The sequence below is a fragment of the Daphnia carinata genome, chromosome 10 (assembly GCF_022539665.2).
Source record: "Daphnia carinata strain CSIRO-1 chromosome 10, CSIRO_AGI_Dcar_HiC_V3, whole genome shotgun sequence".
NCBI classification, from domain to species: domain Eukaryota; kingdom Metazoa; phylum Arthropoda; class Branchiopoda; order Diplostraca; family Daphniidae; genus Daphnia; species Daphnia carinata.
This window is the reverse complement of record NC_081340.1, coordinates 2,685,219-2,710,760: the sequence shown is the minus strand read 5'-3', so window position 1 is coordinate 2,710,760 and position 25,542 is coordinate 2,685,219. Positions and strand designations below refer to the sequence as shown.

Below are 25,542 nucleotides of genomic sequence, written 5' to 3'. Positions count from 1 at the left end.
TTTTATTGAGCTCTGTTGCTTTGTTAAAACTCCCAAATTCAAACCAATCCCAAGTTTGATTTATATCAAACTCACCCGATACCATGCATTCATGATTCTAGTCTATATTCTTTAAGGCTCTTAAAACTGGAACTATTTCCTACCTGACCTTCCTCAAACCAAAAGTTATTGAACTTTGTACTTCATTCTATGTAGGCAGGAAGCATTACCTGTCTATATGGCTCTCCGTACAGGTATATAGGGCCTTCGCCAGGTCATGTGAGGTCGTTGGCTCGACCAACCAGCAGAAACGAGGAAATGAGGATAAACATGTAGTATATCGTTTGAGTCGTTTTCTCTTGCTGCCTCCAGTTTGGATTGTGCCGCACTGAATCAACAACCGTCTTCACTTGTATTCGCGCACATTCACAATTTCATCTAGTCTCAAATCTAATTTACATTTAAGTATTTTGCTGGTGTCTTTGATCGAATACAAACTGAGGTAGGTGAAAGCTATTTGTGCAAGTCTTTTTAAAAAATCTGTTTTAATGTCCGTCTCAATCTGCGGTGATTCATAAATCAACGATTAAAAGTTTTCTGTTATTCCAGCTATAGAAGATGAAGGAGCGCATCACAATAACCTCATGGATCCTGTTGGCCATGTTGTGTACCGCGCCAAAGGGAACCGTCGTCTCCAGCCAAGATTTCGGCCTGAAATTGTTCGCCAATGAAATGAGTGTATCAAGAGGCTCGCCAAACAATCAGACGAATCCAGTTGAAACCATTTTCACGACCATTGGTATCGCAGCTTCACTCATCACCATCGCAGAAGTCATCAACCGAAGAATTTTACCGCAACCGACGACGTTGTTAGACGCACTGGATGTGGTCAGGAAACTGGAAGATCTAGCTATTCCTGATGATGGTCGTCAATACAAAGATGCAGAAGATACAATTTTAAGGGCCTTGTACGACATGACGGTCATGACGACCAATAACGCGTCCGAACTTCAAACATTGTGGTGGCTTGATCGTGCAAGGTACCTCGATGGAGACATCGTTCTCTTGATGGAAGGTTTACTCGGCCAACAACTTGCTGGGTCTGATTTAATGGACAACGTTCAAGATAATCTCAAAGTAAGTGGACGACGGTATATTTTGATTGTTTCGTGTTATATTTCATGACATTTGTTCGTAGTGCGACGCCATTCAAATTTCAGAAAAATTTCGACGTTACAACGATTTGATTGAAAGTGGGTCTATAGCTTTCAATTATTTCTCTGGACTAGGAAATATGCCTGGATTGTAAGTCATCATTTTATCATTGTAAAGCCTAAAGTAATGAAATTAAATCCGCAATATAGGGAAGCAAATAGAAGGAGAGTGGCTATCAGAGAACGCGATGTTAAAATTCGTGCACGTAACGAAGAACTTGTTGGCGAATGTTTCCAGCGACAACTAAGTGAAATACGGAGCGAGGAATCGACAACAGAACAAGTTGCTGAACAGGTGGCACAAGTTATGGCCACCCGATACCCATTGCCAACGCGATGGGTCGTCGCTGTTTACACGGACGAGCGGGAAATGTCCATCTCACGTGCAGCCATCAAACCGATCAAACCCAAATTGTCTGCCAATTTCAAGGTGAAAACTGCCAATGGCTACCATGTTGCATTGTTCCCCTTTTTAGAAGGAAAAGAGCCTCACCTGATCGACGGTCGACGCATTGACGAATTTTGCGACCGACCCGTTCAAGGAGCCGGTCAAATGCCAACGTGTGATGTTGGTAGCACTGATGGTGAATACGTATACGATGAGTTGAGACGACAGGGCATCGTTCCGGAACCTCTTGATCTTATTGTTGTCCCTACCGAGGGTCAACTGAGTGTCAGAACTGTGCCTCTTGGCAGTCTACCTCCCTTTTTCGCCAAGAAATATCCTGATTTCGACATTATTGTGTTTTAATTTAACCCTATAGAAGTTTGAATGACGAGTAGCCGACCCGTATTTAAAGATGACGTGTTACGATTGTGAGTTACTTTTGCTTCATTTGTGCCTATTTATTGCTATTCTGGTTCAATCTTGTATCGTGTTCTAAAATTTCACTAATAAATGAGAAAGATATGCCAAAAGGTTCTTTGGAGGCTGATGTAATAACACGAATGGTAAATGCTTAAATACTGTACCCTGTTCCCTGCTGTACCCAGAGCGTCAGTTCATCTCTGACGGATGTTGGCTATAGAATTTTATCGTTTCAAGTCAGTATAAACATTGCCAAATGCTGATGTGGTATCGTGTCAATAATATATAGAGTTGTTGGAGTAAACAGTTGCTAATTATTCAAACTGTTACGTTGGTGCGTGTGGCAAATCTTAGATTACCTCTACATCAACAAGTTTGTCATCGACAAGGTTTCTCTTCACGTACGCACTTTAAAGACATCAGTGAGAAAATGTAAACAGCAAAAAGACTACCGTTTTCATAGTTTTCTTAATCCTGCGCACTATTCGTAAATAAATATGATCCTAGAATTCCATCAGATGTACAATGGATGTAGAAAGGTCACAAACCCTATAGCCGTCGTGTGCTACATTGAAAATATTGTAAGGAAGGACACCTGCGAAGAAAATAAAGCTTTAAACGGTAAAATTCTCTTAAGAGATCCAACAATACGACCTACTTTTATAATTCTTTTATACTATTTCTTTCCGACATGACCTGTGTTAACATCAAAGTCGTTGAACCCTATGCCTATACGGTACTCACCTGTAAATATATTGGCGAGAGCAAGAAGGAAGTATCGGGTCATCTAAGGTCATTGGCTTGACCAACCAGACGAAGGAGGAAATGAAATTGAAGATTAAAGTGTAGCATTTCGTTAGAGTCGTTTTCCCCGTAGTTCGGGTTGTGCCGTCCTGGATCAACAACGTCCTCACTTTTTCTTCACAACCACACAAAGTTGAAAATCCCAACATTTTCATACTACACTTGTGTCACCTTCAGAATATAATCTTCATTCAGGTAATTAGATCAACTGTTCAAATCTTTACTGTCTCATCCGTAGTCTAGTTTACGTACATAGCAAAGAACATACACTGTACAGACAACCGTGTTATTTACTTGAAATTTAGATGATGCCGAAACCTTTTATAACGACCTCGTCGATCCTCGTGCTCTTATTTTGCGCCAGTCAAACAGTAAATGTCGTCATCAGCCATGACCCGGACGCAAATCTATTGGCCAATGAAAGCGAATTAACCAAACAGGAGCCGGAAGCTCCGGCTGACGTGAACGCACCTGAGACAACAAACGAAAATGGGGAAACTAATGTATCCCCTCCAGTTGATGTTGGTGGCAACATTTTAACTGCAATCTCAGTCACGTCTGCAGTCTTAACTGTATTGGAAGCCATCGACAGAAGAATTCTGCCACAACCGACCACTGCTGAGGACATTTTAGATGGTGTGAGAAAATTAGAAGATCTAATCCGGCCCAATGACTTGGGACACTACAAGAAAGCAGAAGACTCCATATCACGAGCCCTGCACGACATGGGTGTCATGATGTCTGGCATAGGACGTCAAGGTCCAGTAGAAGCCTCGCAGTTCCAGGAGCTTTTGTGGCTTGAAAGAGCGCGACTTATTGATGGAAACATTATTCTATTAATGGAAGGCTTACTCGGGCAGCAGGTGGCGGGCTCCGATTTGATGGAAAACATTCAAGACGGCCTCAAAGTAAATGGAGTCATCTAGCATATAGTTAAAATCAGTTGTTGTAATTCATAATTGTTTTCAGTGCGACGTCATGGATGTCTCGGAAAAAGTGAAGCGATATAATGATCTTATCGAAAGCGGATCGTTGGCTTTTAATCATTTCGCTATATTAGGAAAAATGTCTGAACAGTAAGCCAATCATTATCATTTTTTATACAGAAATTCTTGTGCTAATTTATGGAAATGGGACATGGTTTAGAGAAATAAGTCGAAGGAGAGCAGCGTTCGGACAACGTAACGTAAGAGTTCTAGCTCGGAACGTCCAAGTCGTTGAACAATGTTTCCAACGCCAGTTGGGCGAAATACGCAGCGAATCGACAACAGAACAAGTTGCTGAACAAGTGGCACAAGTCATGTCCACTCTCTATCCATTGCCGACACGATGGATTGTCGCGGTCTACACAGGTCAACAAGGAATGGAGCGTGGCGCTATCAAACCTCTGAAATCCAAACTTTCGGCCGATTTTAATGTCATTATCAACGGTTTTCACGTGGCTTTGTTTCCTTTCCTTAGTGGAAAAATGCCACAGATGATCGACGGTCGTCGGATAGACCACTTTTGCAACCGGCCTGTCAAAGCAGCCGGGCAAATGCCAACTTGCGATATTGGCAGCACTGATGGTGAATACATTTACGATGAGCTCAGACGCTTGGGCATCGTTCCCGATCCGCTTGATCTGATTGTCGTGCCTTCGGAAGGCCAACTAAGCGTGAGAACTGTACCGCTCGGTAGTTTACCACCATTTTTTGCTAAACAATATCCCGACTTTGACATTATTGTGTTTTAATTAAACTTTTGTTAAATTAAGTGGAGAACGAAAGATGTTTGTTGGCTAAAATGTCTTTTTCAGATGATAATATAAATGATTTGATACAAAGACTTCTAATTTTCGCTGCGTTCGAAATTGGTGTATTTATGGAACGGTAGATGGCCAGGCCTAAAGCGAAAGCAAATACAAAACTTGAGAAATCAGATTTTCCTTTTCTTCGTTTTTGTGGCTATGGTAGTTGTTATTCTGCTTATCCCGTGCATGCGTTTAGTAGGCGTTCAACATGCACGCAGCGTATCCTAACTAGCTTATTAGGAGCCAACACCCCTTGTCCACCCATCCTACTCGTTCTTACTGTGTCATATTCGATCTCGAATCAGGTTTCGAAAGTCGTCGTTTTGAAATGGTAGCTGCACTTGATTTCAAATTTCATTATTTTATTTCACAGCTCAATATTGTTTTCTCAAACAGTCTCAAAATGTCAGTGTCTGTGATATAGACCCAACTCTCAAAGAAGATCTTAGGAAATTTCGCTTCAGAAAATCCACTACCAATGCTGCCATTATAAGTGAGAGAAGCATCTCACTCCTATAGGCCTTTATAACAAACTTTAATTATTCTTCGTTTTTCTTCCATTTATCTTAGTGAAAGTTGACAGAGAAAAACAGTTGATTTTCAAAGAAGAAGAACTCGAGGTAACTTTTACTAATTTTCTGCTTTCAAATGATTTTTTAAACTTTATTTTTAAATAACGGTTTTGACATCTGTAGGATATTGATGTAGATGAATTGAGAGAAGCTCTGCCGGAACATCAACCTCGTTTTGTTGTCTACAGTTTTAAGCTTGATCATGGTGATGGGAGGATATCCTATCCTATGTGCTTCATTTTCAGCAGTCCACAAGGTGGTACCTTCATTAGATCAATCCTGTATCAAATTGCTCAATTCTTTTTTGGATGCAAACAGATTCCAAAACAGAGCTCCAGATGATGTATGCTGGGAGCAAGTTGGAGCTAGTCAAAGTGGCTGAACTGACCAAGGTATTTGAGATCCGCGAGCTCGAAGAACTCACCGAAGAATGGCTCCACTCGAAGTTGCTCAAATAACTCAATGGCTAGTGAAATTGAAATTTATTCATTTTCCCCTCATTCTTGTTGTTACGGGACCACTCTATACACCGATACCCAATGAATAAAAGTTAACGAAAAAGATTATTACGAAAATGAAAATGACGATTGGAATGAATATCAATAGGGCTGCATCGACATGTCACACAAAACATTCACTTAAGACCAAGAATTTCCTTGGCAACCATCTGCAATTCCCGTGGGCTCATCAAATAAGCTAATCTTCGATCACACACTTTGCCCGAGACCACCGCAGTATTAGACGGCTTGCAATCTCTAGTTTGTGTCACTGTAGTTTTAGTCATCCACCCTGGCAATTCACGCTCCATTTGTTTCACTTCACAGCAATTTTCCATGGTTCACGCGCAAATGGAAAAAAAAATCACGGTTTTTCACCACTACCCGACGAAATGGAAGAAGTTGATGATGAAATATGTTCATTTTCGTTAACCGCACTCAAGCGATGGGGACTCCGACAAAAATCTTCGTTGTTTCGTTCATGATGATTGAGCTCCCAAGGATCAACGGCCGACTGGGGTGACATATCAGATGTACTCATGATGCATTTCAAGTCTTGAATTGACTGCTGAAGGGACCACAGCTGATTCATCAATTGCATGTCTATTTGTCTTAGCCCAGCCTATTGCAACAAAGGAGGAGAAGGAGAAAAACAAAATAAAGTTAACGAAACCTAAAATTTCCATAATTGCCTGGCAAGATTACCATTTCTTTCTTGAGAATCGCTAATTTCGTATCAAGGGTGGAAGGCTTTCTTCCGAGAGAGCCTGTAGTGGGTGGAGGAGGTGGAGGATCCCGAGGGGGAGTTCGGGGAAGTGGACGAATTGCTTTAGCCTGGTTAACAGTTGAGGGTTTAGGGGTCTCTGCAATTGTATTTATCATAAAAAAAGTTAAGCAAACTAGATCAGAGTCATCTCAAGCTTTTATATTACGTTTTGGTGGATTATTAAGGAATAGGGTTAGATTTTTTGGTACTGGTGGCAATCCTGGAAGAGACATTCTAAACAACTTTCACTCCTTAAATTTCCATTCCTGGCGACACATAGGACAGAGTTGATGAACTTGCTGAGAGTTGAGCCACTTCATAATGCAGTGCATGTGGAAACAGTGGGAGCATTGGCCCCAAACTAAAACAAACAGATTAAAGAACTCTGTTTCTGATTTTATTTAAATGCTAAAAAGGCAACATACCAAGAGGACAATCCTCCCCAGGAAATTTGCACTCTGTGCAACAACCATCAAAAGGTTGCCTGCAGATGCTGCACTGGTCATCAACCGCAACACCGTTCCACTTCCAGATTGCTACACCACCCCAACCTAGATAAATTCGTTGCATCAAACTGGTTTCTTTTGTGAAATTCAAGTTGTTTGAAGATTAAACTATGTTAGGAAGTGTAAACAGGATGCCTAGGATGGTGTCAAGTACTTTTAAAACTTAGTTGTGGACGACAACTTTGGAATACTTACGTTTAATTTTAACTTTCATTTTTCATTTTAGATATCACCTGTAAAAATATTAAAGCGTTCCTGTACGAAATAACACTTTGGCACAATGGGAAATAGAGGGATTATGTAGTTTCAAGAAATATTCGTCTGTAAATGTATTGATAGGCTGTCACTTCAATGTTCAATGCTCTTTGCTTGAAGCGCTGGAAGAACTTGAAGCACGACGGTTGACGAAAATTAGAGCTCAGCCCCGATTTCCTGGAACCCGAAAACCACACCGGTTCGGTTACTAACCATGTACGTTCTTTTCAGGCGATTAATCAGATGTGAAAGCAGTGTAAACAGGATACGTAACCGAGTTTTGGTACCATTTGCTTTTTTCCCTTGCATCGGTTTGACCGGCGAAGACCCGGAGGCCGACCCAGATGTCCATGGGTAGAAAAAAGTGAAAAAAGACATCGAAAGCCAGAAGAACCGCACCGAAACCCAAAGTGACCTAATCGATAGCCCAAAAAGATTTCCGATTGTCACGGGACCAAACCATAGATAACCATCTATGACCAAACTCTAACGAGAATGGCGAAATTTTAACCTAATGATAAAATCCCATTAGTATCATATTTAAATGATTGTTCTAATATGGAACGGGAAATAACCAATAGTAAAAGTAAGTCGAATATTTCTTTTGCCAAAACCTGACAAAAGAGAAAACAAAAAAAAGAAACATTTAAGTCTGGCATTATTTGGCAACGCTGGTATTTCAAATCTTCAAAATTAGAACTTGCCGTTGTCGGAGCGTCTGTTCAGTTTTCAAACAAAAACACATTGTAACATTTCCCGTTCCTTTAGTTTTCCTACAGTACACAGTGTACAACCAAGTGGAGGATGAAATTAGAAGAGTTGAATTTAATGAAATACGGAGATTTGTGGAAGATTGCCAAGAAGAAGTTAAACATTACCCGTCGTATGTCAAAGGTTGTCATAAACGTTTTGCAAGCATGTTCTTGAATTAACAAAGTTTGTTTATAGGAAAAACTTATAAAGAAACTGCTCCAAGAGCACGAAAATCATCTTTCAGATGAACGCTTCATATCGGCCGATGAGAGTACAGACAATTCCACTGTAGACTCTGAAGTGTTGCAAGACTCAGTCCCAAGACGTGGTAGAAAACGTGGCAAACAGCAGAATGAAGAACAGAAAAAAACATTACCTGTTACCAAAAAAGCAAAGAAAGGGTCAGTTGAGCATGCCTTAAATTCCACATTTTCAGTAGATGAGGAGGAAAATGGATATCAGAAAGCCAAAAATGTCGTAGATTCAACTTTGATAAAGGAACCACAAGGAACCATTTCCAGAACTTTGAGAGGAAGGAAACAAGCTTATTTGACTGAAGAATCTTCAGCTAATGAATCAGAAAATGATAAAGTTTCTACAAGAAAGATAAAAAAGTCAAGAAAGGTTGATCCAAAGAACCAGACCTCTGCTAATTCAGAAGATGAAAAGAGTGTGATGGGAAAAACTCAATCATCCGCCTCCGGAGATTTTGTCTTGAAATCACCAGCTCAAGAATTAGAGCTTGAACAAATTCCGAAAAGGAAGCTGAAAAAATCAGCAAGCGCAGCAGTACGGTATGTCAGCGAAGAATCAGAGACCGAGAAGGTGCCTGCAAAGAGAACAAGGAGTTCTAGTAAAGCTGAGTCCTCTGAGCAAACAGAGCTGACGCCTAATGTTGCAAATGACGATGAATCGCACTTAGTTGAATCAGTAGCGCAAAACGAAACGAAAGGCAACGACAGACTTACGACAAGTTTTGTTGTTTCTTCAGAAACGAAACCAACAGTGTCGACCCCTTCAGTGGTTACTGGGAAAAAAGCTTTGCTACTGAGGACGTCAAGTCATCCAGTAAGAAGTCGAACTACAATTTCTAGCACTCCAGCTAAAACAACCGTCACGTCTACTGGCAGCGCCAAAAAGGTGTTCACGACCAATGGTGAAACCACCCACACCCCGAAACTCGGCAAACCCAAAGCGGCGCCCAATTTCGCCGAGATCCACCAAAAGAATTTTTTGAAAATGCAGTCGGTCGACGAGTACGTGGAGAAGAAACGCAACAGGACTGAAACTATGTCTGCAAGCGTTAAAACTGTTTGCGCCAAGTCCGTGCTGAGCAACGTTACTCCACAAGCTACAGCGCCGGTGCCTCCTAAGAGCAGAGCTGCAATGCAAATCGTTGGCACAACGCCCGTATCAAAAGATATTAAATTTAACTTCGTCTCAGGTATGGCAATAACCACACAATAATTTCGATTAAATCGCAATAATGTATTTCCTTTACATCTTCGATTATAGGATTACAAAAGCCCGTTTTCACGGCCAAGGGTCAAGTGGTCAACGGAAAGCAACGAGTGATGGCCACAGTCAAGGAAAACCTCCACAACGCGTCGCAAATTTCAGCCGTGACGGCAACGACGACAGCTGCTAAAGGCAAGAGGAAAGCATCTATGCTGAACGTGTCGAGAGAAATAAACGCATCCAAACTGTCACTGGCCGGCAAACAAATTCTGAAAGGTGTCAGGACAAACAGACGTTTCGGTAATAAAAATTATCTTAAGCATTGCAACAAGACATCTAAACTTAATTTTTTTTTTGTTTTCATATTTACCTAGAATTGCAAATGCAACACCGTAACATGAAAAACTAACGAGGGAAAAAAGAAAAACATATTTAGACGTTGGCGTCAGAGTATCTGCCCAGCTGATCCGTTAGCGACAAAATTTTCCGACTTAATCTAGCGTTATGCTCTTTTAAAAAATGAATAGCTTCGGCCTGTTTTTCCAGTAACGTGTCGTCTGGCGTTTCCCTAAAAAGTTCAAGAATTTGAATATACAATTTTTAATCATCAGCTTTGAATATATGATTTTAATAGTAACGCTACCTCACGCCGACGTCCTCAAAAGCCGGAAGACTTCTGGAAAGGGAGTATACCATTTGACCTTCGAATATGTCAGGTAAAGGATGGCTGGTATTGAATTGATGTATTCTCACTGTAGAACAAAACTAAAAAACTTTAAGATCCTTACTATCAATCCTTTTAACATGTAGTATACCAGAATAGGCAAGACACACTGGTAGGAGAATACTGGTTTGTAGGCTCAAGATGATCTGTACATAGTGAGCTGGAGTGAGTGGTACAAATTGTGAACATGTTCCTTCTCTGGGGCAGTAATCCCAAGCTACTGCAGCGCTAGTGAGTAACAAGATACTGCCTAGATATATGGGAGAAAACAATTGAATTTGTTTTTCTGACTATAAGACCAAGAAAATGTGTAAAATTTACAGCTGGTGACTGTGATGAGGAAAGCTCTCATGCATGGTAAGATCTTCCGGTTAAATTCCAAAAACCCACTGAGCTGAGATTTCTGATGCTTTCTTGTTATCAGCTGATCTGCAATCTACATCAGACATTGAACTTGACATGGTTTGTGAGCTCATGAATCATTAATGACTTACAACTGTCAAAATCCAAAGAGCAATCTGCAAGTAGAGTAAAGTGGCATAAAGGCTGGGATGCCTGGGATAATCTAATGAGTTGTAATACTGGGGCAGGACAAATGATGTGATAAGGACTGTAACCTGCAATATTAAAAATAAGTTTTAAAACCATCATTGGGTATATCAAAGAAAGATGACTTACATCAGATGCCAGTAAGAAGACGACGATGGGCAATGTCCTAATAGGTTTGAAGAACTGATCGGGGGAATCACTAGCCAGTAGAAGATCCCTCATATCTTCCAGAACCATTTTGTTTTCCCCGGTAGGACTCTGTTGATTCCTTTATGCTGAAAAACTCATTAATTCTGTCGAACACAAAACGGGACTACTGAAATCAACGGGTGGCCGTGTGACTATTGCACAGATTTCGGCGAACTGCCTGCGTCACAACTCGTATGGGGCCAACCTGACAGGCGACACCACACCGAAGGCTCCTACTTTCCTACAGGTGAAAGCTGCTATAGCTTTGTGGGAATAACAAAAATGCGTCACTGCAGTAGCCCCCTTAGGGGAAAACGGCCTCTAGCGGAGGTAAAGGGAAGTCGATTTTCTACCCTTAACAACACGTGGATAACTTGATCTGTGTGGTATCTGCAGAGGCGGGTAGATTTCAAGTGCTTTCAGTAAATAGAAAAAATAATAATAATAAAAGAAAAACATATATTTCTTATCACATATCTTCAAGGAGGTTCTGTCACAAAGATCTTTTTGACATTTCTTTGCCTGGTGTCAAATGAGATCCGTTGGCATTATCGATAAAAAGTATCTTCGTGCGAGATTACGAATGTTTACACGTTTCGTCAGTTACAATCATCGAAAGAGAAACAAATGTTCAATTAACTTTGTTCTGCAGTGTAGTTGTCGGTGGGACCTCATCAAAACACGAAATGGCAGACGCCAAGGCTCTTCTTTTTCTGGCCCTTGTTTGCTGTTCGGCCTTAGCCGTTAGCATCAAATCGAAGGGGTAAGGCTTCTCACAGTTTATTTAATGGAGTGGAAGCTTTACTAGCATGAACCCATAAAATAATTTTTAGCTTTTTGGTGTTTCTTCTTTTTGAAAATTACATTGAACTGTATATAGATATGTGATCATTAAAAAAAATGTTATGCTTGTGCTACAATGGCTACATATTTATGAGCAGGCGATTGAATTCAAATGAAGCAGACGCCATCGCATTCCTAGACCAGTACAATACCGAGTATGCTCCAATTCTTAACCAATATGTTATTGCTTCGTGGAATTATGAAACCAATTTGACTGATGCAAACGCAGCTGCCGTTGTACGTATTGTGTCAATCGTTACAATCATGACTGGTCTTCATGTTAGCTTTGATTTAAATCAATAAGGGGGAAGCTGGAGCTGTAGCAGGGGCCTATTATGCTCAGGCAAGTGCCACTGCTGCCACATTTGACACGACCAATTTCTCTGAAGACACCAAACGCCAATTGTCTTACTTGGATTCCGTCAGTCTGGATGACGCTGAATCGGAAGAGCTGTACAACCTACTTAGTGAAATGGGGTCAATTTATGCCAGTTACCAGGTAAATTGTAATAAAATATTGAATGCAAATTATGAAACGCTATATTATTTAAATTCAATTTGCAGGCTTGCAGGACGAACCCGACAACCGGAGTCAACGAATGCATGTATTTAGAGCCGGAACTGACGGAACTGATGGCGAAAGTAGGAAATTACGACGATCATTTGTGGGCATGGGAAGCTTGGCACAATGGAGTCGGTCGCCAACTGCGTCCGCTTTATCTGCGCTACGTCGAACTGTCCAACAAACAAGCCCAGCTCAACGGATACGCCGATTACGGAGACCAATGGCGTCAGAAATACGAGACGACCGAATTGGAAACGATTGTCCAAGACTTGTACGCCCAGGTGGAGCCGTTGTACAAGCAACTGCACGCTTACATCCGCCGTAAGCTCTACGACACTTACGGGCCGGACAAGGTGGATTTGCGCGGACCTCTGCCCGCTCATTTGCTGGGCGACATGTGGGGCCGTTTCTGGGTCAATTTGAACGAAATCGCCATCCCTTATCCGGAGAAACCGTCGACTGATCCCACACCGGAAATGATCCGCCAAAATTACACCGTCGAGCGCATGTTCCGCACCGGAAACGATTTCTACACCTCCATGGGATTGTACCCGGTGCCCGACACTTTCTGGAACATGTCCATGTTGGAGAAACCCACAGACGGGCGAGAAGTCGCTTGCCACGCCACGGCCTGGGATTTCTACGACGGCAAAGATTTCCGCATCCGAATGTGCGCCCGAGTTGTCTTTGAAGATTTCCAGACCGTCCACCACGAATTGGGACACATTCAATACTTTATGGTATATTATGGCTTATATCACTAGCTTTGCTAAATTTTATACTAACCACTATAAATTATCTATTTTAGCAATACGCATTTCAGCCACTCAACTACAGGTTAGTAACACACAGTTTTTCTTAATCTGCTTCGTATACCGTGACTGACGTTAACCAAACAACGTTTGATGGCGTAATCTATATTTGATGGAGATAAGCGTCACTGTTTTGTGGACTGTGTGTTTGCTGTCTGGATTTGTTAAATGAAATTTTATAGCAACTGTGCTGTGGCTAGCCGTCATTCTGGCAGTAAACAACTCATTTTTATCGTAATCTCACAGGGATGGAGCCAATGACGGATTCCATGAGGCGGTCGGAGAGCTAATGTCTATGAGCTTTTCAACTACCAAACATCTCAATACGCTTGGTCTACTTAACGTCCCCGATGATATTGGTGAAAAATTAAAACAATATTTATGAGAGAGATGAAAGCGAATTTTAACGTTAAACGTTTTCGGACACAGATGTGGATATGAACTTTTTGCTGTTCCAAGCCTTGAACACCATTTCGACTCTTCCGTTCCATTTGACTCAAGACACTTGGCGTTGGAGTATGTTCCGCGGTGATATCCCGGCTGCAGAACTTAACGACCAGTATTGGGCCGAAAAGTATGACATCCATCAGCATGAATGAATTCCCACACCATTCTTAAAATGACAATGTGATTGATAACAATAGAGCTCGCGTAGTAGGAGTGGCGCCACCTGTTGGACGTGATCCAGCGAGCGATCTGGATATTACAGCCATTTTCCACGTCTGCAACGATTACGACATGATCCGTTATTTTATGCGCACCTTCTTCCAATACCAATTCAATGAAGTACTTTGCACAGCAGCTGGTCATGAGGGGCCTCTTTACAAATGCGATTTTTACAACTCGACTGCGGCTGGAGATGCTCTTGCGTAAAATCAAATTCTTTCTGCCATTCATTTTCATTTATACTGGGATAATGCTAAAATATTTTTGATATAGGGAAATGTTGAAACTGGGAGCTTCAAAACCCTGGCAAGATGCCATGGAAGCCATGACCGGCCAACGTGATGTTCTTGCTACTCCTCTTCTTAATTACTTTGCGCCATTACAAGCGTGGTTAGAGGCCGAGAATGCGAAAAATGGCGACTTCATTGGGTGGGATCTGCCTGCTACCAAAGAAAAAGCTCCCGTACTCTTGAAAGACAAACTGCGAGGCAAACTGGATGTGACCTCTCCAAAAATTAACAAAGAGGCTGCCAAATATCTGGCACCAATTTTTGCCGAGGCACTCCAATCGTTGCGTAAGGTTCGATTGTAAACCGTCATGATACAACACGACCCCGCTAATTCAAATAAAATTATCATTCAAATGTAAGTCACGTCAGTTGGTTTTATTTACTTGGAGAATATTTCATACCATAACACCTTTGCACTGGACTGCTGATCGAACATTTTTTCGGACGTCTTTAATTGGACGTTGCGCTCGACCGATACATGCGAACAAATAGGTGCAAAAGGCTTTCTAATCACGTGAGCTGCTGTCAAGGCTGTTTACTTTTCCCTTTTGGCCTTATCCATATCAAATGGTAGGTTTCGCTCCTTTAGAGTGACGGTAAACTTACAGACGAAATTATATTTATATTTAAAATCGGTAGCATTAGTTACTCGTAACTTGCTTCAATGACAAAAAGAAACTATAGAGGAAGCAATTCTATAAGCTTTTCGTATTCCGTGTCGAATTTGGCAACAGTTGCAAAACATGAACACTTGTATTCAACAATGGCAATCACAATTGCATCACAATCGCACCGCCAAACAATTGGAAAAGACGCACAATGAAATGGAAACTTTGAAACACTTTCTTAGTTTTTCCATCAATTATTTTTTTCAAGAAGAAGACGAACTCGAGCTGCTAATTCTTCGACGAAATTGTCTATTTCTCGAGTTGGACAACGACCGGAACACAACTGGATTTTGATTCCTCTCCTCGGCTGGCGAATATGTTTCATCATTGTCTGAAGACGATGTTAGTCCAGAAAGTCTTAAGGGCACACGTCGGCGAACATTAAACTCTGGTGGTAATTCTAATTTGGATGATTCACTTTCACTGCGGCTATTGACTCTTATTCCACTAGGTCCGGCGACAGGCTCCTCGTCATCACTCGAAGAAGTCGATGGCGTTGACAGTGAGTTTATTTCAAATGATTCCTCATTTTCTGAGCTTGCTGGTGAAGTTGAATGTGAAGTGCTGTACTCCTGATCATCATCATCGTCTATGTCGTCATCTTCAGGTGAATCACTTGTTTCATCTTCACCTGAACTGATCCAAGAGGAACGATCCACTAATAGGTCGAAAAAGGCCAACATCTTTTTATCTTCGTCCGTTGTTCTGAAATTTGGACTTGGAGCAATAATCATCTACACAGGGCGGGAGAGGGAAAGAAACAGAACGAAGAAACATGACTACATCTATCAAAAGATGATTTGGAAAACAACTTACATTGCAATCCCGAGATAATCGGCTCAACCTTTTCCTCGGTTTTATCTCATCCGCAGCCAACCGATCGAGGCCTCCTGAGGATCCGGGGAAAGAAAATGGAGACCAAATCTATTTGACAAAGGGAATTATGAAATTACTGTCCGGCATGGATCTACTCTAATTTATTAAGGTGCACGAGTACCTTAATCATTTTTTCGACTCCACACGAAGCTAAAGAACACGTGACCGAATTATAGCGGACGTGGTTGACTACCGAACGATGTCCTTTCAACACCATATGAGCATTATGAACGATGCGGTCAGGGTCATCCTCTCCGGTTACAGGAATTCTCCAGATGTAGATGTTGTGGTCATCCGAACCCGAAATGGCAAATTCATCTCGATCGCCGGCGAAACAACAGCTCTTCATCGTACAGGCGTTGTTGTAGCCTTCGGCACGCAGTTGAATATCTTCATCTCGGTAAAGATGATATATTTTTGGCGGTTCTCGTCTACGGAGGCAAAGTAGTCTATCACCTAATGAATTGAATCGGGCACTCATTGCTCCTTTCTCGTTCGGATATCGACGAAGGCACCTATTCGTTGAACGTAGATGCATTTGTATTTAACAACTAAACGTGTGAAAAAAAAAATTATAGCAAAACCTACATTAATGGATTACGTAGATCCCACAATTCTGGTCCGTCTTTTGCGCTTGCGCTGGCGACAATCCTTCCTTCGATTGGGTGGAACATGATGGAGTGAAAAGGCGATTTTTTAGAGGCAAGCACGATCTCTGCTGATACGCTGCATCGCATATCGAATACTCTTAATTTCCCATCATCACATGCTGTGGCAAATACACTTTGACTATTTGGCTGTAATGATATGCCATAAACTGGATTTTCATGCAAAAAATAATCAACAGGTTTTGATCTGAAACATAAACGTAATATGAATCTATGCTGATTAATGTGACAGGCACAAAAACTTAACCTACGATTTAGTGTCATGTATAATGGTTTGTAAATCATTTCCACCCGAAAATATCCTTTCATTATCCACGCTGATAGCTAAGCAAAACACATTTGATCCATGTTCAGCTTCCATTGCTATTGGTTTGGTTTTTGAATGATTGTCCAAAGTTTCTGAAATAGACCACAGCAACACCCTCCTGTCATCACTACCTAAGCAAAAGCACAGTATTGAAGGAAATTGTCCTATTATTTTAATACAAAGATATTATTCAAAACCAGATGCGAAGATGGTTCCGTCTTCAGAAAACTCGACTGCGTTAACGCAACCATAATGAGCCAACAAATCTCGTCTGTACAGCGAATAGGATTTACCACACCAATCAGAAAAAAGATTATCATTAATTTCATGCCCCATAAGATGCCGTGCTATAAGACGGTCAACTAGACTATATTTTCGCTTTGATCGTAACATTCTGAGAAACGTGCTTAACTTGTGACCAATCTACCATTACGAAAACCGAATGAATCAAAACACTTGCAGACAACGAACTGAGAGCAAAAAAATGTCTAGATGCCAAATTTCAACAGGTTTTTTTAACACGTGGATTTTGGGATATACATTTAAAAAATATATAATCTTCTTAATAAGTAATTAATTTTTACCACTAAGCATTTAGAATGAGAGTAACCTTCAGTGAAATCAATTAAAAAAACAAATCGTTTAAAACGAAGTGGCAACTTTGCACAAGCTTGATTCGAAATTGTCTTGCAACAATTTTCTAAAGGCGGTTAGGCCACCAGGACGAACAAAGTGTTTCGGGTTTAATTCATCCATGGACAGATTTTATTTAGTTACATCACAAAATTGATTTGATCAAAAATGGGGGAAAATTATGAATGGGAGCTTAGTAAAGAAAACATTCAACCTTTGAGGCATGGGAGAAACATTAGCAGTCTGGTGACAGCACTTGGAACAGTCAGTGAAGATCACGCCAAGCATCAGCGAAATGAACAACGAAAGTATTGACATCGGTAAAAGTTATATATGTTTTCAAAGTTTCTAATCTTATTAAATTGTGTAGGGCTATGGAACTGGACATCATGGCTTATGATGGCCCAGATCCTCTTGAATTATGGAGCAGGTATATCCAGTGGGTTGAGGAAAATTATCCACAGGGTGGCAAAGAGAGTGATTTGCTAATAGTGCTGGAACAATGTCTTGAAAAGCTAAGGGATTCTTCTCAGTATCAGTCTGACCCCCGCTTACTTGACATATATTTACGCTACCTGGATCTCACCGAGAACAATGCAGAGTGGTTCAGCCAGCTGTACGGTGCAGGCTACTTTCACAAGCTGTCTAGTTTCTACATCCATTGGGCTGAAACGCTGGAAGCCTGCTCCAATTTTAAAGAAGGAACTCGGATTTACAAGCTGGGTTTGCAAAATGGTGCTGAGCCAATCAACAAGTTGGAGGAGAGCTACAAACACTACCAGGTAAATATTTGTATTTTGATACTTACTTGACCCATTTCCTTCTCATATTCATGCCTTATTTCAGGCCAGAGTGGCTAATGCCATTTTTAAAAGCATGACCAATCCAGTACAGTCGGATGAGAACCATGAACCAAGCCGAAATGCTTTCGGTGAACTTGAAACAGATAGCAAAGCACCAACCGTTCGTTCAGGAACAAGTGTGCGCAAGTTTCAGAATAATCGACTTCTACCACCGTCGACGATCGTAAAAGGCAATAACAAACCAATCTTTATATTGGATGATGAAAACAATCTTGGTGGGACTCAGTCAACGCTCATCAGCTCTAAAGTGGCCCTTCCCATTCAATCGGTAATGAAGGCAGAAAATTCCATTAAAGCCACCAAGTGGACTGAAGCCCATGCCGTAGTGAACGAAGTTGTGGCATCTGTTCCAACCCAGCCCAGTTTTCAGGTGGTTTCGTTAATTGATGGGTCGTTTACATGTGCTGTAACGTAATTTTTTCTTTCTAGGTGCATTTGGATGATGGAGTTCCATTGCCGTCTAGTCAGCGCAAAGCGGCTGATGGTTTCAGTGGAGCATTGAAAGATAAAGCTGTGATTCCAACCAAGTTAAATCCCCAAACGCTCTTCGAGCGGGAGAATCCCAAAGTACGGTTAATGTGTGACCTGAACAAGATGATGGTTGGCCACAGGGAGTTTAGTTTCGAAGAAATTCGACGTCAATGCTATGAGCGTTCTGGACGTTATTCTAACAAAAATGCACCAACGGAAACACCAGTTACACCGATCTCTTCAACCGCACTTCTGAACATCCGTTCTAAAGAAAAGGGCTCAAAAAATCGAACTCCGTCAGACGTTGCGGCTGTCGTGATCCAAAAAGCAAGAACTCCGAAAACGATTGGACCACCACCACCAATCAAACCCAACGAAAAATGGCAATGTGACATCAACGCGATGTACCAAGATGGTCAGGAATGGAGCTTTGAACAGTTACGTGCGAAATATTATGCTGCTCGAGTCCCAGTGAGGTCAGTTGAACCAACACCAATAAGCCTGCCAGAAAACCCACCTGTTGAATTGAAAATCGCCTCATTGTGTTTGTCGGAGCCCACTGTTTCAGTTCCTTCGCAGAAACGTGAACCAACGACATGCGAAGTCGCCGTTCAAACAGACTTGTTTGGATTAGATTATGACATTCAGCTGGTCCCGAGACACACAGCAGTGTCCAAAACACCGTCACCTCGTCAAGTATCGGAACAAAACAGCGGTGTTAGTGGAGCATCACCAACCGTCAACACCAAACAAGCCCTTTCAAGTGTCAAAAGTTGGTTCAACGCTAGCGTTCTGTTGCCAGAAACCAAAATTGAGCCTAAACCAATGAAAAAAGCCCTCTTCTCGATCTTCAAAGATCCATCCGTAGTCGACGTTCCCGACGAAAGGAACCATGTCCCGGCGGTGGTACCGAAACCTTTTACTGTGTTCGTCGAACCGGAGATAATGGATCCCGCTCCTCTGCAAACCAAGCGATTCGCTGTGATGGACGAAAATGCTCCAGCTAATCAAGAGAATGTCGCATCATCCGCTCCGTCTATGCCGAAGATGCGTAAGCCTCTATCAGCAATTGTCCCATTGCCATCGTGCCAAGAACCAGAAGAAGAAAATGTTGAGGATGATTTCAAGGAGAACGTTCCTCCCTCTACTCATGTTCAAGAAATAGTCAAAAGACAATTAAGTGGTATTTTGGTACCTTCCGTCGATATACCTTGTGATCCCGTCGGACTAGTTGAAGACGACATGAACACAGAGGAAGAAGAACAAAGAGTGATAGCTCCTGCTGCTCATCCGAATGTCAGTCGAGCTCTTTTTGCGAATGAGGAAGAGGAACAAACTCGCCATTACTGCGTCCCATTGAATGAAGACGTTGATTTCACAGTTCCATCTGCGATGGCTTTTGCCAATAACTTGCGCATTCAAAGCACTCCCTTGATGCACATCCGCCATCAACAACCTTTGGCTTCGGCAGTCACAGATGAAGCTACATTTAATTTGCCTCGTGATCGAGCTCTACAAGTTACAAACAGTGTCCCTATTCCAGCTGCAGCAGCTTCATCCAAGACATTGCGTGGGTTGAGCCCAATTGACGAAAGGTCCAGAGAGTATTTTTCTTCTTCCGGCAGCAGCGCTGGCACCACTGGATTGGCTCATAGTCGATTAAGTGTCGGTCGGAGTCTACATTCTACTAATGATGTTGCTCGCATCTTTCCACCGCATTTTGATCCGTTTGACATGGAACATCGGCAAATGCTGATAACCAAAGGTATGGTTGAAAACAATAACTAACATATGTACAGTATACGTTGTTAAGCGAAGGTTGTGGTACACATGTGCGATACTAAAGCATGAATCAAAGTGTGATGAAGAGAACTCTCCAGTTTTCCTCGTACGAATCTTGCTTGAGTATAGTTCCAATTTAAGTTATACTTCAATATGCCGATAAGTAATTTCGAGCAACAAGAACGCACCAATACCAGTAGTCAAAAACAAAATGATCAACTAATCGCAACATTGCTGCCTTCTTTAAATTCATTTAGCTGCCCCACTTTATGAGCGCAATGGATTCCATTCGATTAGCGGCCGACTACCATGGTTGCGGAGCAATTCAAGCGTCCAGTTGGGAGGGAATCAGTATATCGTCAAACAACTAATAGGACAAGGTGCTTATGCAAAAGTATACGAAGCCATTGCAGAAGGCGGTCCAGTTGTTCTCAAGGTTCAAGAAACGGACGGCATTTGGGAGTTTTATATCACGTCTGAGTTGCAGCGCCGACTGGCTGATTCACCAACTGTAAACTCATTACATATTTTTTTGTTTTTGTTTATTATTTTTTTAAATTTTAATGTCTTATAACTTAAAAATTCAAATTTCATATTTTAGGCTTGCTCAATAATGTCTGTGAGCTGTGGCTACTTCTACGATGGGGGTAGCATTCTGGTCAATGAGTATTTAAGTCACGGGACATTACTCGATCTCATTAATAGTTACAAGTTGAAGGTATCGTAAGATTGTCTGGTCTCATTCGCTCACTGATGAATTAATTCCTTTGGTATTGGTAGAATACTAGTATGCCAGAAGCACTAGTGTATCACTTTAGCTTGGAGCTCCTTGCCATCGTGAGCGATCTGCACGAATGCGGCATCCTCCATGCTGACATCAAACCAGATAACATTCTGCTTCAGAATCCGATGACGGACTTCCTCCAGTTGTCGGAGAATTGGACGGTCGAAGATATTTTAGCTCGAAATAAACCTACCTTGAAACTCATCGATTTTGGACGGAGCATTGATTTGGCTCTGTATCCAGACAAAACCGCCTTCATGCATTGCTTTCAAGACGACAAATCTCCTGAAATGAGAGACAGCAAGCCTTGGAATTATCAGGTAAATTATCGCTAATTTGTTTTTCCTTTTTTCGCATAGTATATTTCTTTCCATTACTTTGTAGTTGGACTATTATGGTCTGGCCACCACTATTTACACCATGCTGATGGGTGTACACTGCAAAATACTCTACACTGATGCTCAATGGAGAGTTCCCACCCTCAAACGGTAAAATAACATTTTCTGCAGTTCTACTATAAAGCTAAAAGTATAGCTGTTAACTTTCGTTATGTGATATACAGGGGACATAATTTTCTGTGGCGTGATCTAACCACAACTTTGCTCAATGCTGCACTGGGTTCGCAACTAGATTTGGCACAATTCCGCCATGCCCTTGCAGGTCAGCTTATAACCTCGATTAAGCCTCGTGAGTACAATGACAAGATGCGTGAGCTGGGACGCTATCTCCTCCATAAATGCTGAGTACTTATTTCCTACTTTTTGACAAACTGCCTTTTTTTATACTACGATAATGTATGCATCGTTTCCCTTTCCCTCATTCCGTGCTTGAAATATTTAGCGATATGCTCGTAAAAATAAATTTGCTCCAATTTATATGATTTTTTAAATATTTACAAAGTAATAGGAGGAGTAACAAGATATGAGCCCAAGGGAACCGGGAAGACAACCCTTATGAGAAATTCTTTTCTTTTATTCTAATGTGGAAGATCCTCGCGCACTATCGCCTTTTTCTTGACTTCTGATATCCACTGATGAATTCTTTTTCTAAGTTCATCATCTGGTAAGATTTCTTCCATAGTCAATGGTGAACGATTAAAGGGATCACTTTGATCACTCAGCAAATGTCTCGCTATTGTGGAGCGATCGACGGTAACTCGTGATGAAGGGAGAATGACCGGATTCATCATGATGGATGACATAATGGGATCAAGGAATTCGTCCGGTGCGGCGCTGATTAAATCTTCGTCAGACGCCTGGGCAGTTGCCAGTTTGGCCACCTTTTCAGCTACTAAACGCAGGTCCCCGATAAGTGCTCCTCGTCCAATCCGGCTGAGAACATCCTCGGCCAATTCAAATAGTTGCGAGCTATAGGATCGGCCATCTTGCGAAACAGCCGTGCAAAACACATCGGCATCGCTCAAATGACAATAAATTTGGCAGATGCATGAAACTAATTCAGCCGGATCAAATTCGTAATCACCAACGTCCTTAACCTATTAAACAAAGCATGAAGAATGCTACTAACAAAACGATTTAAATATTACTTTTATTACCTTAAAGTCTCGTTTCTTAGGCCCTACCAAATGGAGAAGAAAATAATTCAGCATTGAAGCTATCCGGTCTACCATGGCTGAATGAACAAAGACTCCTTTAATGTCAGTGGTCATCATGTCGAGAATGCGGATGGTCTCGCGACCCATCAAATTGTGGAATCTGGCCAGCATGGTAATGTGCTGATAGGTGGCCTCTCTCTGGTGACGTTGCGGTCCAGCTGGGACGTTCGGCCAAGATCCGTCGCTTCTCTGAATTTGCTGTTCTTTCAGCTGGGCCATGTACGAAAGACCCTCGTCCAGCAAATAAATGGCATCGTTGATGAGTAAATTAACAAACTGCAGAAACAGCGGCGGTTGGGCGGCTTCCATGTTCGCTTCAGCCTCCACGGCTAGTCGTCTGTAACAGTAAGTGTGCATTTTATTAGGTAAAATGATTGAAAAAAGATTGAAATATTACTTGAATTGACGTTGGTGAAGTTTCAAACTCCATAGAAACTTCATGGCCGCGTACATTGGCCGTCTGTAGTTGAATTTCTGTTCAAATGCGACACCTTGCCCAGTCATTTCGATGCTGGCAAAGACGTGGAGAAGAGTACGAACAACATCCTTTGAATGAGGATGCTCGACAAACAGTTTCGTTCTTGAACTAGGAGGAGTTGCTTGTCCTCGATCGGGTGGCATCAAACCGTCCAGCATTTCGGCCATTGCAGCTCTCATGTGCGGATTCTTCAACCGGTTAGGAGACCCCATGAAAACGACAATCAGAGTCAACAGATCGTCCAATTTGCTTCGATCAAGTGTCGTAGGAGAGAAGCGGTTGGCGAACACCACAAAGTCCATGACGTTTGATAAACAAAATTCTGGAATACAGCTCAGCAATTCGGACGAAACTTCCATGTTGGAGCTGAGATCCGAAGAGGTGACATTTGATGGATGGGTACCCAATGCCGTTGCACACAACCATTTCGAAGTAGCTAAGATGAATTCGAAATGCAGCTTTAACCATTCGGGTACTAATAGAACTGCCTGCAGACATTTTACGTTAATAAAATCAAGAGACTGGATTTTTGGATGCCAACTCAATATACCTTAAAACTAAGATAGCTGGACATCATGACGTCCATTCGCTCTTGGATCTGTTCGGCAACGGGAGTTTGGCCGCTCTGTTCGGCGTCTTGATAGGCGCGTTGCAATCGGCTGAAATTCTGGCTCATTTGCAGCATTTGACTGTGAACCGCTTTGGCACCTAACTCGAGCGCTCGATGGGTCAAGAAAAACAATTCAGTTGAGAATGAATACGGTAGCGCCCTAGCCACGGGTCGATTCTCTTGCGTGATGAGGCAAGTTTCCTTATACAGATCAGCAACGTGAACGCCATTGCCGTCAGTCGGTTTAGCAGCACAAAACGTGGCATCAATTTTATTCAGCCGATCATATGCTTTTGGGTCATCCTGGGAACAGAAAGGCCGGCAAAGCTGAAGGAGTACAGCCCCCAAGTTGGTCATAAATCCGTCTGAAACACAGTCTATCAGAGCTGTCGTATCATGTTGGGCCCACATCTGCCCACGCGCCTTATTCAGTGCCAATACCTGCCCTGGAAATCACCAAAAAGAAAAAATGGGTACTTATTTGCTTGTTGCATGTTGTTCAATTTTGAATAATAAGTACCTAGCCACTTTCGGGTGAGATCTTGAACTTCTGGCGATGATTTAAATAAATTATAAAATATTTTGTACGTCTTGTCCATGATCCGTTCCGACGCTGCCCAGATGTTTCCTTCCGTTGTAACATGGACAGACGGTGGCGATCGCGAGGGACGATCGAAGAAATCCGAAGTGGTTCCAGGAACGCGCGGAATGCATGAGCACAAAAATAGCGAACCCAGCAAAGTATCTTCGCATTGCCTTCCTACTTTAACTGAGCTCTCGTTCAATATGGAAGACAACACCATAGCCTTCGCGAGCGCTGGATTTTTGCTCATCACCAACATAGCATCCAACCCATGCTGATTCCCAACTAGCAGGTGCATGTTGGACAGCTTGGTTTTTAAACAGAGAAGTACTGGTTCAAAAACTTCTGCTACAGAACTGGAATTTTCTTGTTCGAGGATATGTTGGATAAAGTCTTCTAAGAATTTGGAGGTAATGTCTTCAATAGGGAAAGCCAAAAGTTGAAGGAAATCTTCATGTAAATTTTGTTTAGGAAACAGCTCTGGTTGTGATAATGCCAAATCCAGGTTGATAAATATGGTTCTATGTACACCACTGAACCTGGACTTGTTGCAAATACTATGGTAACGCTCAAAACACTGAAATAGGTAATTGACTAGAGAATCTGCAAGTCCCACAGCATACTCCAATACAGCCTGATCCAATGCTGTTTGGTCAAAATAGTCCATTTTTAGTGCACCTGCCAAATCTTGCATGTAATATAAAGGACAATTCTTTTTCCTATTGGGTTTGAGGGTGAGCATGAAAACATTTTCTGCAACCTTATTGAAGGAGCTCTCATCTTTATCGTCAGTATCCTGCTCTTGAAACACATCTTTTGTTAATCCAGTTGAAGATTGCACATTTCCAGCATTAGCAGCTTTGCTGCTAAATAACGCGAGGAAAGGGTTACTGTCCGTCATATTTTTTATTGCTAAATTACGCAGTTTCCTGTCTGTTATTAAGATTGAAAAACTACTGTGAATTTCCAGATTTTACCATGAAAGTCGCAATTTTTTTAATATTTGGAAATACCCCAGATTTCTCTTTCTAGTCAATTTTCAATGCGTCAGTAACGAAAACACTGGAACGTTTGTATCTTGTGATTTGATTTCTTCTATTAGCTGGTAACTACGATGTTTTCTACCGTCTGCTAGACAAGATTTCTCGAATTTTCTTTTACT

The 25,542-nt window shown here is 41.8% G+C and overlaps 9 protein-coding genes and 1 long non-coding RNA gene across 10 annotated transcripts; 6 read left to right on the top strand and 4 right to left on the bottom strand.

Annotated features, from left to right (window-relative positions):
• The first annotated feature begins 597 nt into the window (after positions 1-597).
• On the top strand, positions 598-2,049 carry LOC130703374 (uncharacterized). The gene is made up of 3 exons (XM_057524865.2): positions 598-1,116; positions 1,178-1,284; positions 1,344-2,049. The coding sequence occupies exons 1-3, from the start codon at positions 598-600 to the stop codon at positions 1,942-1,944; spliced, it is 1,227 nt and encodes a 408-aa protein (XP_057380848.1). The 3' UTR covers positions 1,945-2,049.
• Positions 2,050-3,110: 1,061 nt separating this feature from the next.
• On the top strand, positions 3,111-4,540 carry LOC130701895 (uncharacterized). The gene is made up of 3 exons (XM_057523679.2): positions 3,111-3,713; positions 3,775-3,881; positions 3,952-4,540. The coding sequence occupies exons 1-3, from the start codon at positions 3,111-3,113 to the stop codon at positions 4,538-4,540; spliced, it is 1,299 nt and encodes a 432-aa protein (XP_057379662.2).
• A 191-nt stretch (positions 4,541-4,731) lies between these two features.
• Positions 4,732-5,735, top strand: LOC130703389 (glia maturation factor beta-like). The gene is made up of 5 exons (XM_057524886.2): positions 4,732-4,928; positions 4,994-5,090; positions 5,168-5,217; positions 5,293-5,425; positions 5,488-5,735. The coding sequence occupies exons 1-5, from the start codon at positions 4,926-4,928 to the stop codon at positions 5,625-5,627; spliced, it is 423 nt and encodes a 140-aa protein (XP_057380869.1). The 5' UTR covers positions 4,732-4,925; the 3' UTR covers positions 5,628-5,735.
• Positions 5,633-6,529, bottom strand: LOC130703393 (uncharacterized). The gene is made up of 2 exons (XR_009004655.2): positions 6,372-6,529; positions 5,633-6,288 (listed from the first exon to the last, which is right to left on the bottom strand). It is a non-coding gene; the product is annotated as an uncharacterized LOC130703393 (long non-coding RNA).
• A 1,364-nt stretch (positions 6,530-7,893) lies between these two features.
• On the top strand, positions 7,894-10,014 carry LOC130703367 (uncharacterized). Its single transcript, XM_057524855.2, has 4 exons — positions 7,894-8,087; positions 8,142-9,390; positions 9,462-9,704; positions 9,779-10,014. Exons 1-4 carry the CDS (start codon positions 7,998-8,000, stop codon positions 9,811-9,813), a joined length of 1,617 nt encoding a protein of 538 aa, XP_057380838.1. The 5' UTR covers positions 7,894-7,997; the 3' UTR covers positions 9,814-10,014.
• Positions 9,837-11,125, bottom strand: LOC130703384 (transmembrane protein 192-like). The gene is made up of 6 exons (XM_057524880.2): positions 10,807-11,125; positions 10,623-10,745; positions 10,450-10,564; positions 10,220-10,378; positions 10,048-10,156; positions 9,837-9,972 (listed from the first exon to the last, which is right to left on the bottom strand). The coding sequence occupies exons 1-6, from the start codon at positions 10,912-10,914 to the stop codon at positions 9,837-9,839; spliced, it is 750 nt and encodes a 249-aa protein (XP_057380863.1). The 5' UTR covers positions 10,915-11,125.
• Positions 11,126-11,470: 345 nt separating this feature from the next.
• On the top strand, positions 11,471-14,396 carry LOC130703360 (angiotensin-converting enzyme 2-like). Its single transcript, XM_057524843.1, has 9 exons — positions 11,471-11,629; positions 11,808-11,946; positions 12,014-12,208; positions 12,274-13,014; positions 13,083-13,111; positions 13,333-13,445; positions 13,516-13,660; positions 13,731-13,955; positions 14,026-14,396. The coding sequence occupies exons 1-9, from the start codon at positions 11,553-11,555 to the stop codon at positions 14,342-14,344; spliced, it is 1,983 nt and encodes a 660-aa protein (XP_057380826.1). The 5' UTR covers positions 11,471-11,552; the 3' UTR covers positions 14,345-14,396.
• A 380-nt stretch (positions 14,397-14,776) lies between these two features.
• Positions 14,777-17,019, bottom strand: LOC130703363 (DDB1- and CUL4-associated factor 5-like). Its single transcript, XM_057524849.2, has 6 exons — positions 16,759-17,019; positions 16,506-16,692; positions 16,175-16,441; positions 15,708-16,101; positions 15,527-15,634; positions 14,777-15,444 (listed from the first exon to the last, which is right to left on the bottom strand). Exons 1-6 carry the CDS (start codon positions 16,952-16,954, stop codon positions 14,914-14,916), a joined length of 1,683 nt encoding a protein of 560 aa, XP_057380832.1. The 5' UTR covers positions 16,955-17,019; the 3' UTR covers positions 14,777-14,913.
• A 230-nt stretch (positions 17,020-17,249) lies between these two features.
• On the top strand, positions 17,250-21,969 carry LOC130703354 (uncharacterized). Its single transcript, XM_057524833.1, has 9 exons — positions 17,250-17,502; positions 17,565-17,976; positions 18,041-18,427; positions 18,487-20,293; positions 20,568-20,821; positions 20,912-21,028; positions 21,091-21,414; positions 21,479-21,582; positions 21,657-21,969. Exons 1-9 carry the CDS (start codon positions 17,363-17,365, stop codon positions 21,835-21,837), a joined length of 3,726 nt encoding a protein of 1,241 aa, XP_057380816.1. The 5' UTR covers positions 17,250-17,362; the 3' UTR covers positions 21,838-21,969.
• LOC130703356 (ubiquitin conjugation factor E4 A-like) lies at positions 21,960-25,525 on the bottom strand. The gene is made up of 5 exons (XM_059497205.1): positions 24,318-25,525; positions 23,738-24,243; positions 23,107-23,675; positions 22,650-23,046; positions 21,960-22,589 (listed from the first exon to the last, which is right to left on the bottom strand). The coding sequence occupies exons 1-5, from the start codon at positions 25,279-25,281 to the stop codon at positions 22,071-22,073; spliced, it is 2,955 nt and encodes a 984-aa protein (XP_059353188.1). The 5' UTR covers positions 25,282-25,525; the 3' UTR covers positions 21,960-22,070.
• Between the last annotated feature and the right edge of the window lie 17 nt (positions 25,526-25,542).